This window comes from Amphibalanus amphitrite, unplaced genomic scaffold (assembly GCF_019059575.1).
Source record: "Amphibalanus amphitrite isolate SeventyFive unplaced genomic scaffold, NRLGWU_Aamphi_draft 000872F_arrow, whole genome shotgun sequence".
Classification (NCBI taxonomy): Eukaryota; Metazoa; Arthropoda; class Thecostraca; order Balanomorpha; family Balanidae; genus Amphibalanus; species Amphibalanus amphitrite.
Window position 1 is genome coordinate 141,778 of NW_024882366.1, and position 17,453 is coordinate 159,230.

At 48.5% G+C, this 17,453-nt stretch overlaps 1 protein-coding gene across 1 annotated transcript in view; it reads left to right on the forward strand.

The window, feature by feature from the left end:
* The window catches only part of LOC122367486, a 62,632-nt gene that overhangs the window by 29,485 nt on the left and 15,694 nt on the right, over positions 1-17,453 (forward strand). The window contains exon 17 of the mRNA XM_043340595.1: positions 13,584-13,675. Within this exon, the coding sequence (XP_043196530.1) occupies positions 13,584-13,675 (92 nt within the window). The remainder of the gene's footprint in view (positions 1-13,583; positions 13,676-17,453) is intronic.

The following is a 17,453-nucleotide window of genomic DNA, read 5'->3' on the forward strand; positions in this document are numbered from 1 at the left end:
TAACGCGATTGACGATGGGTGCAGTGGTGGCCTGATGTTTGTGAAGGTGACAGATGGCAACGGATGGTGATAGTGGTCTGTTGCAGAATAACTATGGGTGATGCCGTCGATGCTGATGTGAATTGACGATGTCTGCAAGAGACAGCGGCAACAGGGAACGGCTAACGCTGATACAAGCCCCAGGATGCAAAAGTCGTGTTGGCCGTGGCATGGCTGATTTTACGATGAGCTGGTGGATTTTGATTCCATCTCCGATATGCTGCATTCAGTCAGTAATCCTTTTGAACATTGTGGAATAACTGATACGATAGGCATTGGTAATGTTTTGCATTCTCATTTACCTTGACCAGCTACCATCTGGAAGGGTAATGATTCTCAGGATACCGGTGTGGTTTTATGGTACTGTAACCTTTTCATGAGTCATTTTTTCGGGATGTCGGAAAATTAAGGAGTCCCCTTCTGCCGTTGCAGCTGTAAGGTTGATGTTCTCCGTATCTATGGAGATTGCGTTAGCATAAACAGTGCTATTGTTATTTTCCCATCTTTTGCGGTGGAAACATCTGGTATGCTGCAGATAGACACTAGGCAACCAATGCTGCATAACAATTGATCATGGACTCCAAGTGGACGACACGAAAAATAGACGACATAGGTGCTTCATAAGGCCCATGCAGCAGCTCACCTCCTTACCGTAGCGAGCCTGGGAGAATCGACAGCCTGTCTCTGTGTAATCCAACACGTCTGTCCGTGTGTGTCTGCGCCCCATGACCGTTATACGGCACAAATCATCATCTTCTGCTGAGGCCCGGCCGGTAAGGTGCAGGTCGTGATCAGGGGTGAGCTGCGCGTGATCTCTACTCCAATTAAGGCGGCCGCACATGAGCCTAGACCGATTATTTTATGTTGTCTTAATTTGTACTATATCATGAGGGTGGGATTTATATTTAGGCTAATGGTCTGTTGAGTGGTGTAGTGCCCTGGCCGCGCTTCTCTTGTTGACTATGTTTTAACAGTTTTAGTGAGAGTTCGTGCTCGGCCTGCCCAACGAATCTCATCAATATTCTGATGCATCGAGCTGTTCTGCAACTTTTCCCTAGCCTATATATTTTATTTTTCATTTTTAGCATTTTAGAAAGAATACATGGCCATGATCATTTCGGCTTAGATCGACTGCAACGAGGCTAATTTTGCTAAGATTTTTTTTCAGGCCAGCTTTATTGTCATTTTAAGCAGTTTGATGAATGAGACCTAGCACGATGATGATGTGGTGTCAGCCTGCAATATCTTTCTTTACTACCTTGATTAGAATAGGCGGCGTTGCGGTCGTGTATGACTGCAACCTCGCCTAAGATATGCCTCACTATCCCTCCGGATTTTTTCTGTAGGTACTCCATGCCTTGGTGCGCTTTTTTGGTAAATTTATTTTTGTAGAAGCAGTAGATTTATTGGTTCCCATGGCCTCGAATCATATAATTTGTATGAGCTAAGGAGATCATTATTGCACAATAAAATAGCCAAAACACTATTATGAAATTGGTCGTGAATGCTGATGTCTATAGGTACAATTTCCATTCCTGGCAACTTTATCGTATCCAATCTTACGAGAAAGCTAAGCTGACTTTTTTAAAGTTAAATCGGTTTTTACGAGCGAGTGCTGCTCCACTTTTGTAAGTTGCGTTGTTTACGAAGGGCCTTGACGCTATCTCGTTGGTTAAGTGAATGGGCTTATTCTTAAATGGGTGTCATTATTTTATGTTGACGTTTATCTCTCATGCTATCCATGTGTACAGCTCGGATCCAATTTAACCGAGGGCATAGCACTCGTGATGTAAGAGTTGTGTAATCTGGTGGACCAACTCACTGCTCAGGAAGTTCAGGATCTCGTTTCATTCACAGCGTGGTCAAGGGATTTTACTCATAGTATGCACATTCTTATATAATTTATACTACAATGTTCCTGTCTGAAAACTGCAAGCTGCGAAGCCCTGCTGTCCTTCGTTTAAGCTCCCAAGAGGACTTGTCATGTCGTCGACGACTGACCGTATCCAACCTCACCAATCTGTTCAGATCCCTTTCGTCTTATGAAGCTCTGAATGATCGCAATATTTACGCTCTGAATGATCGCAATATTTACGTACTGGTGCAGACGTTAGACAGTTATTAACCGGCACGCTCCTTAGTTGGGCCGTGAATAGCCGCAGAGTGATCATCTACTGCCGGGTTATGGTGGTAGATAGAAATCAGGGCTTCCAGCGGCCCCTGCACAATCTCTCTCTGAGCGCAGCGGTTACATAGAGTTGGAAAGTGATAAATGAATATCATCGGCAGACGGCGATTTTCCAAGCTGATTTGAACTGAGCAAGTTATTTGGCCGAGATAGCAGGTGATACGGGACCAATCGGACTGCTGGAGTGTAGCTCCACCCTGGCTCTGGTGCTTCGAACGGTTGACCTGGCTATGCTATCGCACCATAGCTGAAACGTATTCGACCACAATTATTGATGACGTCTGCAAGTGGTTAAGATGTCTGCAGCCAAACGACTTTATCGGGTTTCGAAATGAGGTCTTCATTCGATCTGCGCTGGGAAAGCGGGTCTTACGTCTGAGAGCTGACGTTTTAGAGCGACGTGCTGCGTCGATTGTCGGGGGGTCAGTAGACTCGTAAAGAAAGGTTCCGTTATGATATCCCCTTTCATCATGGTGTGAGCACATGTGCTAAATTATAATCAATTGCACTGCGGTGATCAGGTAACATGTTCACGAATAATGCCTGATTACAGTGGTATGTGTCTATCAATTACCATCGTGTAATTTCTTGTTAGTTATTGAATAGACCACACTTCCGCCCACCGTACTGGCTTTCATGGCACAAAACAGGTAGTCACAGAGGGCAAGGCGCTATGATCTACTTCTTTATCACTTCACGTCGCTGTTTTTACGCCATGATCACAACGTGACTGATTAGAAGCACTGTTCACTATAAGTGCACAGAGTGCGGGGCCGCCATTTCTCTCACCCGTCATCCGTGTGGTATCAAGTTGCACGTTCATGCAGAGGCCGCGGCAGATGTGCCCCGTTGACACCATTCACGCTGCCGTCGTAGATCATCGCTGACCGCCGGCCCCCGCTGGCTGCTGCCGGCTATTGAGGTGTCGGTGTGGCGACTTATCTTGTTCGCACACATGCTAGAATTAGGCAGGTGTTTTCTTCAATGCACATTCTTATTAGTCTTCGAACCGGTGTTCGGATAAGTGACGAAGTCAATGGGCTCAAGTCGCCAAAGCTTTCGTCCATCGGCTTCCTAGTCTCAGTGGTATGCTTCTTTTTGATATCTACCCTAATTATTGCCTTGCGGCGAAATCATTGCAAACTTGGTAGCCACTTTTATTTCTGTCTGTTTCCTTTCATTATTCTGCCGCAAATCTCGGTCATTATCAAGCCCCCGACATGAAGCTCCTCCCTGGCCCGAGCCTCGGACTGCACGCCGCACGGGTCAGCAGTCACCATGCGCTCCTCCCTGGCTGCCTGGCTGCCATGTGCCGGACGAGGTGGACGGTAACCGCTGACCTTGACAGCAGGGCTGCACGGGCGGCCCGGCCGACCAGACGGGCGGTGGACACGCTGCCAGTTTTCCTCCTCCACCTGAGGCCGCCGTGGAGGACGGGTCCTAGATGGTAGCGTCCTGGGCTGGTGTGACCATGTGGTCGGCGATCCTTTGGCAGCCCGCAGGTCATGTTCTAAAACTCAACAGTCAACGACCTTCCGCTTCCAATGAAAACACAATAGTGTCTCCTGTAGTTGCAGGATTCGATAGATGGTCAATATTAACAGCTTTCTTGCAGGCTTTAGCTTTAAAAAATGAGCTGATTTGGGGATGTTTTATCGCGGTAGCGAACGTCGCGGAGGATTATGATTAGTCACTTGTTCTTGTGAACCACCCACTAGCTGTTCAACCTGCTCGTACGGAAACCTGAATGCAGCTGCGTCTCGTGTCGTGGTACTCAGTCCTGCTCCTGCTAATTGCCAAGATCACTCTCAGTGCCTTGGCAACACGGCAGTAGCATTCAATCCGTCCCTTCGTCGACACGCACCTCCGGGACTGGCGTGGGATTTCCCCGAGCTTTTCTGGCTGTCGGTCGTTTCTCTTAGGTGCTGTAGTCTGGCGAAGCGGTATAAGGGGCAGGTAAAGTGATGACATCCTCCGGCCGTGACCACTGGTATATACTGAGTTGTCGTTTGGGGCACTATTTTGTTGCGCTGGCCCGGACCGCTGGCACTTTTGTGGCCAAGTCGAAGTGTCTTCTGAAGAGGACACGCAGTCGTGGACCACGATGGCGACTGTCGCCGGTTTTTGCCTCGTTTCGGGGTCGCATTCATGGTGTTCGTTTAGGTGTTAGAGATACAGTTACGACCTCCGGCAGCGGCGATAAAGTAGTTCATATTACAGTTTATGAGCAAATGATGTCAGCCTGTGTCGTTTTGTCATTGGATTGTTGGTTTGGTCGGAAAATGGTTCGAACGAGGCGAGGAATGCTTTTTGGAAGTACGACGGTGAAAATATCCGAAACATTGGTCAAGGGCGACGGGCGCGCTGACTGTCAGGTAAGGATGACATTGACAGCATATCGCTCGTGGTGTCGGCTGTGTTGACGTGTAGCATATTAAACGGGAATAAACAAGGGAGAAGTGAAAGGCTACATTGAAGATGACCGGCCTTGTAGCTAGAGGTTGAACTATTACGGTAAATCATGGCATTGTCAATAAGCTTTCAAGAAACCGCTCTCGTGTTGAGGCGCGGACGGGGACTTCAATTTCTTTGACTCTGATGGTATAGCTTAGGGTGTAACTGCTTTACGAGTATAAAACGATATTGCTGTGATCTGTCTCGTTCCGTACCGTTGTTTATCCCTCGCCTGTTCCCATTTCCGTCTCCTCTCGTCGGCTTGTTCCCGGCGGCTGATGGGGTCGGCTGAACCACTTTGAGACGGCCGGCCGTGGCGAAACTGGCGCGCCTAATTGGCTAGGTGTGCGCCGTTATGGCCACTGCCGCTTTGTGCTATCGATTGGCGCGGCGGCGCGGCCTGATGTGGCGCGCGTGAGACGTTAGCGGCCGGCGCCGCGGCGCGCCGCCAATTTGGCCTCGCGGCGTGTGACCTCGACTGGTGTCGGTACCCAACTCGGCAAACGTGCCTCACTGAGAGGGGAGACCGTGGTCGCACCATGCCGGAACCAATGCGGTGCTTCGTCGAGCTCGGTTGGGACTGTAAGCGATTGGCTTTGCAATGACCGTGTGTTTTATGCGCCGGTTTGGACGGCGCTAGGCGGGTCAAATGTGGCTGGTGACGTTCTCTGAGTGGTAATTGAGAAGGGCTTAGAAGGAGTCGTGCACAATACACATGGAATCGCTCACGGTCATGCGCGACTGATGGGACTGGGAAGCGGGCATATGGACATGGTATTGCGGTCAGCCAATGGTCTCTTGTGTGGTCTGAAGACAAGCCACCGCTCTCGTGCGGTACGGCCGCGGACCAAATGTGACGGCCGTGTGTCCAGCGACATAGGGTGTCGTTGTTATGCATGGGTTGGCGCCCTTCGTCTTTGATGTCCTCCAAGTGTTATGTGACCGGACATGGTATACACCTTTTTTCATTGCGAGTCGGCATAGATTCAATTGACCGTAACTATAGGCGGCCCAGTTCGGTAAATGAGCATTGTGTTAGACTTACTTTGGACTGTTCGACAGTTTTCATTTCGTTAGTTTATCGGCTGTTCATTTTCGAACGATGTCACAGTATATCGACAAGGGCATTTGATATCGTTGCTGACGATAGATTTAGTCTTAGGTCACTTAATTTAGTCGCTTTGCGATTGAATTAGGCAATACAAAATGGATTTCGTTAACGTATAATTTGATTTTTATATTTGTATTTTTCATCAGACGATGAAAATATTAGGCATGTGTTTTTGTGTTGATAAACTCATGAAGTATGTAGCAAACTGACCACGTGGCGTCATAGATACATCCTTTACACTTGAACTTCTACTGGTTCCCGGTAGGCTAGGTGACCTCAAGCCAGGTCAGTGTGCTTGTGTCATTTGTTATCAAGATGCCGAGCCGCCGCCATACAGTTTGTGCCGCGGACTGCGAGAGAATAATTCAAGCGGTGGTAACGATAACGTTGCTGTGGCCCGTCAGTTGAGCGTAGGGGAGAGTGGGGCACATTCGTGCATGGGGCACATTCGTTTTCAGCAGTTTATGGGAACACGAGTGACTGCACGAGCTCAAGGTAAATTATGGAAATATGTCTATCATTGCCGCCCTTCGTTCACCGTAGAAGACAACACTGTACCTGCTGTCATGCTTGATAAAAACGCAAATTTGTAATATTCGTGAGCTTTCCAAACTTTTCTCATATCATCCATTTTCGTGATCCTGACTCGGAAATGTGGTTCAGCTTTTCAAAATTGGGGTTGAAGAAACCCACTCTATTCACGGAACTGCTGCAAACTTGTTTGTTGAAAAAGTGTCATTTTTTCAAAAAGAAATTTTGAAATATATTACTAATAACGTTGTGGGGCAGGTTCGTGTACGCACTGCCTGGGGGCACATTCGTGCATATTTTTTTCAGTTTTTGCGATTTATGACTTTATCTGTAGTAGGTTTCTCTAATGACGCTCGCCTGACTCAGTCTCGACTGCTTGCGACGTCGTGACGAGCAATTCACGCGAACTTGGCGAGGTCACGGAGGCCGGCAGTTGGCACATTCTTGTTGGCCAGCCCATTCTTTCTACATTTGTTGTGCAATGCATTCTTGTCGAAAGGAATCAAGTGAAATGACCCCCTGCCAATTTCCTTTGGTAAATTTCTGGTAATGCCCGGTAATTTCTCGAATTTTGCCGGGTGAACGGAAGTGCCCCATCTCTTGAACGAATGTGCCCCATAGCACGGTCTTGCCGAATACCAGATTAGCGCGAATTTAATCAAAAACCCGACTTTCGATAAGCTGTTATTTATACCTCTCAATGGGTAGGAAATTGTCCGAAGTTATCGGATAGAACCTTATTTTTAAGCCACTTTATCATTTGAGGACTTATATCCCTGCCGAAAGTAGACCCACGCTCCGGTTCCTGAAATCGGGCTATGGTACTGAGAAATATGTCCAGTTTTCAATGTAAATTTTACGGAAGCTTCGAGAAGATATATGAGAAAATAGCATATCACCGGATAGCACAATTCATGATGAAGCTGTTTCTGCTATCATGGTAGCTTTTCAATGAATGGTTTCTGAGTTTAATGAGTTAGAACAGGAGCCCTGCATTTGTATCGTTCTCACAATAGTATTTCATAAAGAAGTTGGAAAATGTCAAAATGGATAAAAATGGATATGACGAATAGGGCATGGCTGAACTCTCCGCACATTTCTGAACATAAGCGAGCAAGTTTCAGCTGCCACTTTTTGCCTATTTGCCGTCAATTCAGCTTTGAACATGTCTAGTCGGCCGCCCGGCGTGACCTGACCAAGGTGGGGGGCGGCGCGGCCGAACAGGCTCCAGCCTAATTAACTATCTCAAGCACACGGAATCGTGATTTCATGCACTCCTTGCAAGGTTCGATGCTTCACTTTTGCATTATTGGCCTTACGTGACGTCATTTATGACGTCACTAGGATAATAAGAGTTTTTCGTCAATAACTCCTGATCAAATTGAGCTAGCGAGTCGGAAAAGCCACCAATGGACTCAGGAAGACCTGCCGAATCGAATGATATGCAACATGACCTCCTTCGACCAACTTCGTGATCTGGGGGGCTCTAACCTGACCTTGACCCGAGGTCAACACCTTAAGTGGACTTCAGCCGAACAAAAAGTATACCATTCGACGCACCTGAGCGAGGTGAACACGATGATGCCAAAATTGCGACTCTGTGGCATTTTTTCGCGAAGTTATTAATAAAAAACGAATCCGTGCCTTGGGCCACTTGACCTGAACCCAGAGGTCACAGGTTAACCTGAGACCTTAAAATCGGATACCAGTTGCTGCGTCTTGTAACGGCACACACGCTCGTTTTTTTCCGCGAGGTTCTAGCTTCATCAGGGGCGAAACAGCGACGGGGGGGGTCGTACCCCCCCCCCTTCGGCCAGCGAAGGGGGGGGGGTATTTTGAAAACCAATAGGTCCGGTGAGGGGTAAACGTCAGTTTTGGAACCAGAGAACCATTTTCAGTGGATCCGAGCGGCGCTGGGATTAAATTCGCGCTAAACTGGTCTTCGGCCACACTGTGCATAGGTGGGGCAGTTTCGTGCAAATGTTCAGAGTTAATAAAAGTCATTTTTTCTAGTGGAAGCAATAATTTTATAGGATAACTTTTAAAGAGGAAAACTATCTGCAATAGTTCCTTTCCATACTACAATCAACAATTTTGCCATTGCACTAACCAAAGAACAGATATATGGGTTTATCCATTTTTTGCACGAATGTGCCCCACTCTCCCCTAAAGAGGACGACCGGCTGGTCCATCGTGGCAAAGTGGATGCGTACCGGGAAGTTTGCTGCACGGAGGAGAGGGGGCAACCGACCGAGGAAGCTGAATGACATGATCGACTTCTACCTGATGCTGATTGACGACGACCCGAACAACCGGCGCCTGTCTGGCCAGAGAGGACATCTGGGCCCAGTGATCGCACCGGCGCGGCGACCGTTGACCGCTGTGGAGCGTTCAGTTGTGTGCATTTATTTTGCTGCTTGTGTTCATTGTTATTGCAGTGTTACGTTATGTTTTTTTTATGTGGCATGGCCATTGGCCATACACAAATGAAATTTTGTTTATCATGTTGCATTTTTTTTTACCAGAGGCATTTCAAGCCGATGAGCCATTACTGTGGATTGAAATGATTCGTTAGCTGCATATATTTATTTGTTTAATAAAATATACTTGTATTAAAACCAAATTGTGTTGTATCGTGCAGTGGGACTAAAAAATAATTCTATGGTGTTTTACGCACGTGTTACCAATTCATTATCTGCGAATATTTGTAGAGACAGGCCGCAAGTTCAATCAAATCAAATACAGTTATGGGTATGTCGATTATGAATGCTCAGCTCATACATATTGATTATGTATACGATGAAGTTGGATAAAATCGTAAACGAAATTAAAATATCTTGGTCAAAATTGATTCACGCCCGTCTATATCAGATGGACGTTGACATATTCAGTGCACTATGTCTAAATCCACTGAACAGTGTCGAAGTTGCGCACACTGCCTATTTTCAATGCCCCTTATCGTGAAGGCGCGTTGTGTCGATGGGAGGCGCACAATGTCGAAAGAGCACGCCTGTTGCCGGCTTAAATGAAATAAGTCTATATGACCTGCACAGATGCCGACTCGCAATGAAAAAAGGTGTATTGGGACCACTTACTGGGCCGTTACCTTTTAACGGCGCCACGTTCTAAAAAGATAATTGAGGGTGGTGTGTTGCCGCTAAGTGCGCCACCATTCAGTCAGCGGCAAAAGTCCTTATTACTTAATTGGTACCGGTAATTAAATTAAAGTGAGCGTGCAATTAAGGTGCCTTGCACGTTGAACATATGAATGTATCCCAGTACCAAGAAAATGTTGGATTTCTTGGCTCATTTTCTGCAAAGTGCGATCCCCAAATGACAGTGCATCTCACTTATGGTTAAAATGGTCCGGCCAAGGCTCTAAAAGTATCGGCATACATGGCCACGCTTAGACATTTCCTGACGTATTTCATGTTGCTATATTTATGACACGGGGTACACATGTCTCGACTTTCTCCAACTAAAATGACCGTCGCATTTTTTTTTTTTTTTAATGTCAGCTGTTAGAACCTTTCGGATCATAAGAACTGACAGGCATTGAAGATTGTGGCAATACCGTAGTCGCGTCGCGCCCAAAGCCCCTGCTCGTAGTTGTTCCGTGGCGGACATTTAGTTCCAGTAACTCTTTGATCTTCGCCAGCTAATAGACCAGCCATCAAAGAACAGGATGCAATGAAACCGAAACCCGACTAATCCCTATATGAACATAAACTCCTGTGAAAGTGCAGCGCAAATAAAAGTTGTTGCAATGATACGGCATATCTCACGGCATGGGTCTTTAAGTGCCTGTCATCTGTTCGTAATCTTGCATTGTCTATCTGCTTACTGGTCATGGCAGCCAGATCCGAGGCGGGCACGTGGTCTTTGCACAGCGTGTAACCACTGCTCAGATACACGTGGTCAAGCCCAGACCCGTTGGCCGTTCATCCGACCCCTGAGCAAATCATATACGGCCGGCTCGTTAAATTTACGCGTACCTTTATTTATACAGCGCGGGACAGCACGTAAAAGTTGGTTTTATGACTGCATGGACCACGGCTCGTGACGTCGGACCCGTTGCCTGCCTGTGTGCAACACACCGTCGCTCTCTCGTCTGTAACTGCAGAGCAGACCTCTCACCAGCCCTTGGGTGACGACGGGCGGGGCGGGTGCGACAAACGCCTATTGACACAGCGGCTGGCGGTGGATGCTATCGGGCCAGCGGTGTCTGCCCGGCCGCCGCGCCGCTCCGCAGTGCTCTGCGCGACACGGCCCGGTTCTCATGGCCCGGTGGTAGCGGTGGGACGGACAGCACTGGGATAGCAGCCGAGGTGTGGGTGTGACCGAGAGGTGACGAGTGTTTCCGAGACGGAGAGTGGCAGAGAAGTGCAGAGAGTAGACAGGAGTGGTTTGAATTGGTTCTGGTCTGGACTTCTGGTGGATCCGGCATCGAATTCGCAGATTGCTGTTAATTTGGTAAGCATCTGAACCAACATCTGCACGCAATGATGGGATATGTGCTTAGGATGATTGATGATGGGATTTGGCTAATGACAGTTACCTATACTAGTTTTGAGAATTGTTGTGCATCATTGTTGAGCTCCAGGGCAGTTCCTCTTTGCTAGTTACTTGACTTGCATGTTCCGGGTTTACCTTAATTGAAACTGCTGAGTGCTTTGCATTGTTAGACTCGCGGAAACGGCTCACCCTTAAGTGTTTTCCCGTGCATAGGTAGCTTAACAAATGAGAACCGGCATCCCTGTTCGTTTCTCGATATTCTCTCGACCGGTGTAACATTTCCCCTTCGCCAGCTGTCTGTTACACCGTTTCTTGATGTAGCATTCCCGCGACTCCTGCTGTCTCGTTACACCGTTCTTCCGTGTAGCATTCCCGCGACGCTAGCTGTCTGTTACACCATTTCTCGATGTAACATTTCCGCGACTCCTACTGTCTCGTTACACCGTTCTTCCGTGTAGTATTCCCGTGGCGCTAGCTGTCTGTTACACCATTTCTCGATGTAACATTCCCGCGACTCCTACTGTCGTTACACCGTTTCTCGGGGTAACATTCCCGCGACTCCTGCTGTCTGTTACACCGTTCTTCTGTGTAGCATGCCCGCGACTCCTGCTGTCTCGTTACACCGTTTTTCTGTGTAGCATTCCCGCGACGCTAGCTGTCTCGTTACACCGTTCATCCGCTGCTCCGTTCGTGTTTTCTCGGGAGCTGCGTGTCGGACAGTTCATTCAGCCACCAATCAGGTGGTTTTGTCCGACTCCCGGGGGCCAGTTTTTCACCCAGTCCCCGTTTTTATCGATGAGGATGTAATTACTATCGATTAGGATTATGGTACTTTGGCTGGTCTTCAGTAGATTGATTAAGAGGTTTGTTAATAGGGCGCCGCCCATACACGATGCGAGGGCCAAGTCACGCCATGAAGTAGTATAATGAGGAATTTGATTTGCGTGTAATACATGCAAATCGATGTTGAACCATCCGGACACTTCGCGCCCAACATGAAATTTAGTAATTAAGCCACGATTCTCCAAGGACGAAAGCTTAAATCTCCATTTAAGTGCCCACCAAATACGCTCTTGACAATTTTTTATGGACAATACAACATAACCAAGGTTCGACAACAATTCAGTCGCTGTTTTTGCGTCTTATTCCCGTCTGTTAGCTGTCTGATTAATTGTCGGATTGACAACTTGTTTGACGAGCTGCCATTCCACTGTCGACTATGTGGCTGTCTCCCAGCTCAACAAGACGGCAACCATCCGGAACGAAACCCCCAGCTCACTCATAAACGGGCTGATGATTGATAACTCAACCCTCAACGCCACCGCTACCCATACTATGTCGTTTCCACCATTCTTTCCACAGTATCCGTCACTACCAGCAACTCTGCCATCACTTCCATCCCGTTCACCCACATCGCTCTGTCCGTCTGCTCTCGTCTGACCTCAGCTGAGTCGCCGAGGACAGTGCCGGTCTCTTTGTCACGTGGGTCGTGTCACTGGCGCCCCTCTGGGCAGCCGCCTATTGTGTGCTAATCGAGAGACGAAGGGCGACTATAAGACATGGATACTGGACCAGATATCGAACGGGATACTGATAGTCGGCTGGAAGAGGTCAGCAGCTGCCGCGTTGTCGGAGGAACACATGGGCGTGACTGGTTCCGGGCTTGGCTCTTTGTAGTTCACGCTTGTTCACATGCCGAGGACAAGATAAGAGCCATTGGCTGCCACTTGGTGCCTCACGCGAAGACCAAAGTTCAGGGTGTCCGTCGATTATGCTCGAACACTGATAAGCTAGTCCGCATCACTTGACACTGCTGTTTTAGTTCAGTCACGTTTTCCGGTCACGGAAAAGTGGTCGAGGAAGATGCGTTACTTTTAGGCCTGCGCTATCTCCCTGTTATTTGTGATTGATGTTGCCGGAAGCTAGCCGCTCAAATTATTTCCAATTTCATTATCATTTCTGCCCGACCTACTCAGTGCCATAGCTATGCGCGCCTGTGTGCAGTCCTCGATCCTGAGTGGCTCTCCATATTGATAGTTAAAATTAGCTGCTTCAAACGCGTCTCCCATATTCTCCTCTACCACCCCTCGCCAAACCGGGCGGGGCCGGTCGCAGCGCAATCGGACCTTTCCACTCGAGCGGAGCGGCGTCTTACCGGGATTTAACGGCTGCCATTTGCATAATCCGACTGGTGTCTGTGCAGTCGGAGGCCGGTGACTTCGCTGGGTGCTGTACGATACGTGGTGTGGCCTCGCCCCGACTCGGGTTGATTATGGTGACCGTGCTTGTTGAATGTCGTCAAACGCACATGTGTTCCGAGGTTGCGTGCGCTTTGTGGCCCTCCATATGACTTTGATTATGCAAGCAAGGCCGAGGGGCAAACTTGTAGGCATGACAGGCTTAGCACTTTGGTTATCACATATCTGAGAAAGTGAGTGAACATTTGCCAACTCCACGTTATCGAGTAATCCCGCCGCTGTGTGTTTGTCTTGCGTTATATGCCATATACTTTCTGGCAAGAAACGTTGTCTGGCGCGTGTAAAATAGCTTGTGACTTGTGAGCTTCATAACTTGTGGGAGGTTCGGTGTGTCCAATAGAATAGGGTAATGGGATGTTTGTAACATAATATTGAGCATACTGTACTGCGCTACGTTGCCGCACTATAACACGTGCATCAGATGCACTGTATCTTCAACCCGATCTCCGTGCCACCCGCTGACCCGTGCCGTGTCTGTGTGTTTCAGATGGCGCTCTGAGCGCCCCCCTGCGGACCCGTTTCTGCAGTATGCCGACCGTGGAGGAAGTGCCCGACGACCCCGACGCAGACATACCGCAGGTCAGTACCATAGAGCCACCAAAGGACAGACCCTTGAAGCTCCCAACCGGATATACCGCAGGTCAGTCCCATAGAGATGCCGAGCATAGAGCTTTCACAGGTCATTTTCCCAGAGGCGCCACAGCCAGTGTCACAAAGCTGCCAGACACGGAGGTACCTCGGATCGTCTGTCAAAAAGACCATGGGCCGGGCCCAAGTGTTTTAGGTCGGCCCGTTCAAGCTTGCAAATATCGAGGGGCAGTGTAGGAAGGTGACAACATATGGTACCGGGCTCGTCAGACAAGCAGTCAGTCGGTCAGTCGGCCAGTTAGTCATTCATTCAATTTCTTTTCCGCCTTTCAATGACTCACAGTAACCACATAAGTTCCGGTTCCAAAGTTCAACCCACGTTCCATGTGATAGTTACGAACAAAATGGTCAACGAACTTGACACATGGTAGCTAGATCGGCCTGGCACAACGTCACACGCATATCCGCTCTCATCCTCACACCCAGCTGTGAAATGCATAAATTTCACCGAGCGTGCGAATGTTTGCAAGTAACGCGAAACTCGCGCTTTAGCTAACACTATTCGACGAGCACACCAATCGTGCCTTGCTGTCAGAGTCCATGAACTGTCCGGTCTTCTAACGGGTCGTGCCAGCTTCTTCCAGCGGTTGGCTGTCAGGGATGCGACCCAGACTTTGTTCGTGCACCTCGGTGCCATCCCGTGAACTGTTTGCTCGCTTTTCCTGCAAGTGACAGGAAAGATGGAAAATTTTACGTGTGTATGAGTCAGCGAGCGGCAGCGACCAGCCTTTCGGTGTCCTCTGATGGATGCTCCATAAGTGGCTTGTTGTGATGTAGATTGTTCATTTTCCTTCTTCACACCCTGGTGACAAACAAGGATTAAGTGACGGTGCTTGATGCTTTGCAGGACTAGGCTATACTATGATTGAAGGTGTCGGATTCTGATACCTAACGGCGTATGAAACATGTTTTCGTATTTAATGAAAAAAAAATGTGAAAATGGGCGCTTTGATAATGGGGTGGAGGCACCACATACCTAGTATGGTCAGCAGAAAATCATCGTTGCTCTACACGTTTCAAAACAATATCAGAATATTGTCAGCAATTCCGATCAAAACTTACTAACCATTCTAGCTACCTCGTGTCGGCATGGCTACATTATTGACTTACAGTTTTTTAATATTCGAAATGCATGAAAATTGGCAAGACTTATGTAGCGGCACGTTTTGTTGTAGAACGGTGACCTTTTTGCCAAGCGGGGAATGACTCCAATTTATTCAATCGTGCACACCGCGTCAATGCTGACAGCTGAATGCAATGTCAATTAATTTGTCAGACGCAGTGGCGCTACCTATGTCATCAACATACTCGAGCGTTTCTTGTGGCGGCCGTGACACCATTCTTCAGGACTCCGCACCCAGCCCATGATTATAGCACACTAATTCTCAACCGTGTGGCCTGCATTGCATCCAGTTATCGCTAAAAAAAAAAAAAACAGGTGTGCCGTGTTCGTTAGTGTCGCGTCACAAGCAGGAGCAATGTCCAATCAGACTGAGGAACGTTACAAGTTAATTCAAAGCATAGGCTGGTGATTGCGAGCCCGGGATCTCTGGCGTTTTTATTTTTCTTTCGTTAGTTAGGCCTTTTCGGTCAATTGAGACCTTTCAGAGCCGTGGGATCTCGATATGGATGAGTTGATCTTGACGATAAAAAGGCGTATCAGTCCTGCATTTTCTGTCGTGCCCAGACTGAGCAGGGAGCAGTACCCTGGCCCTGACGTGCCAGAACAGCCCCCTGTCGACCTGCGCGACGTCTGGCGGTGATGCGGCGTACCTGACGCGGCACCTCTCGCCACTGAGCGCCGCCGCGGGCTGCGCCGATTGATTCAGACGGCGCTGGTTTACGCGCCGTAAACGTCACCATACGCGCAGCGCCGGCTTGTACGGGCGGTGCTCTGCGCCGTATTTGCCGCGAACGGGTACTGATCTCACCTCGAGGGGTAATTTCAGCGGATGAAATGGTACCCCTTCGGATGGCGTATGTTCTTTCCGTTGGTTATCGCGTTATATACGCTCGCCTCCTGACATTCAGGGCAGATGAAATCGTTGATGAGAATTTGTGACATGATCAGGAAATAATTGAGTGATTTCTTCAGGCATGACCAACATACCGGGCTCTTTCTTTATAACTGACTGAATTAACGAAGGCGCCCTTTTCACAATTTGAAGTTAATAAAATTCAGCGATTATAAACCGCCATGCCTGCTAACGCTTATAATACGTGAGGACGGAGAGCAGACTTTTTTTTGCACGGGTCACGGTCTACAAATGCGGCACGCGGGGGTCGTCCCACTGCCTCCAGCCGAGGTCACCTGTCGCTGGTAACGCGGAGGAGTTATGTCCGTCTGCGGTCTGACCCTCGCCGAGTCGGTGCTTTATGATAAGGCATGATTTACGGGTCAGCGTTCTGACCCTGGTTGGGTAATTTGAAGGCGCGCCGACGTACTGACTGATGCCACTGTCAGAGGAATTTTCTCGTTTTGCTGTATCGGATGCTTCCATGTGAAGCTACGAGAAAAGGAGTGTTGTGTTTTATCGCGCGGCAATGGTCATTAGTCAGCATGACTATGAGTAATTGTTCATTTCATATTTGTCATGCTGTTTTATTTCGCATCGTTCTGTGTTTGGTTTGCTTATCTAGGGACGCTGGCTCCTGAGCATGTTTTCCGATGCTTAGAGAAGTAGGGTAGTTTCTTGACATACGAGTACGGCACCACTTGTCGAAATCAAAGAGCTCCGGTCACCTTATCAGAAACTCCGCTGAAATCTTGAGATCCTTTAGGACACTGATATTGCGAGTTGTTGTGCCAACTGCTGTCGTATCAAATGACTGACATCGGCTGGCATTCCCGTGCGAATTATCTTGGTTAATTCATTGTTTGATAAGTAATCGGTGCGGCTGTGGGCGTTGTCCGGTCGAATTGATTTTTTTTTGCTTCTGTGTTTCATCAGGATTGTAGGCACTTCAGTCGTTTAAATTTATACACACACCGAGTAAGTTTCACGCCACGGCTCACCACATTTCTTTATTGTAGTAAACACCAGCACCATGTTATCTTATCCCTCATTCCTTCCTCTCAGTCCCTCTGACTCTCCTAATCTATTTATTCATTCGTCCGCCTATGATCTATTCCATTGTCCTTCCGTCCTTTATCCCTCCATTTCTCATTCTTCTCTGCTTCCCTTTCTTCATGGCTCGGATCTTTTGATCGCTCCGATGACCGTGGCTGCACGTGGGACACTTCACCTACATCATCCACTATCTCCCGTCACCCTCGGTCGGCCGGTCTCCGAGCCAGGACCCACCGGTCAGCGCCATCGTAGAGCGGAGGTCACACACGTCACGTGCCCTATGTTCTGTGGCCGCGGCAGTGTCACGTGGCTTGTCTGTCCCGTGACCGAGCGATGGTGCCACAGAAAGTGGGCTTGATAGCGATCGGAGGGCAGCAGGCACGTGTCTGGGACGCGGGTATCGCTCCTGAGAGCGGTCTTTCGCTCCGTTTGGAGGACGGTCTGGGTGGCTGAGGTCCACGGAGGGCAGTTGAGAACGTGGGGAGATCGGTGGTAGCAGGCTTGAGGAACAGTGTGGTGTGGGCTGAGCGCTTAGACAGCGTGGACAGGTACGAGGCTGAAAGGTAAGAGTTGTCCTGGCGTGTTGTTGCTGGTCCTATTTTGTGTTCATACCCTGTCATCGATGTGAATCTTGGGTG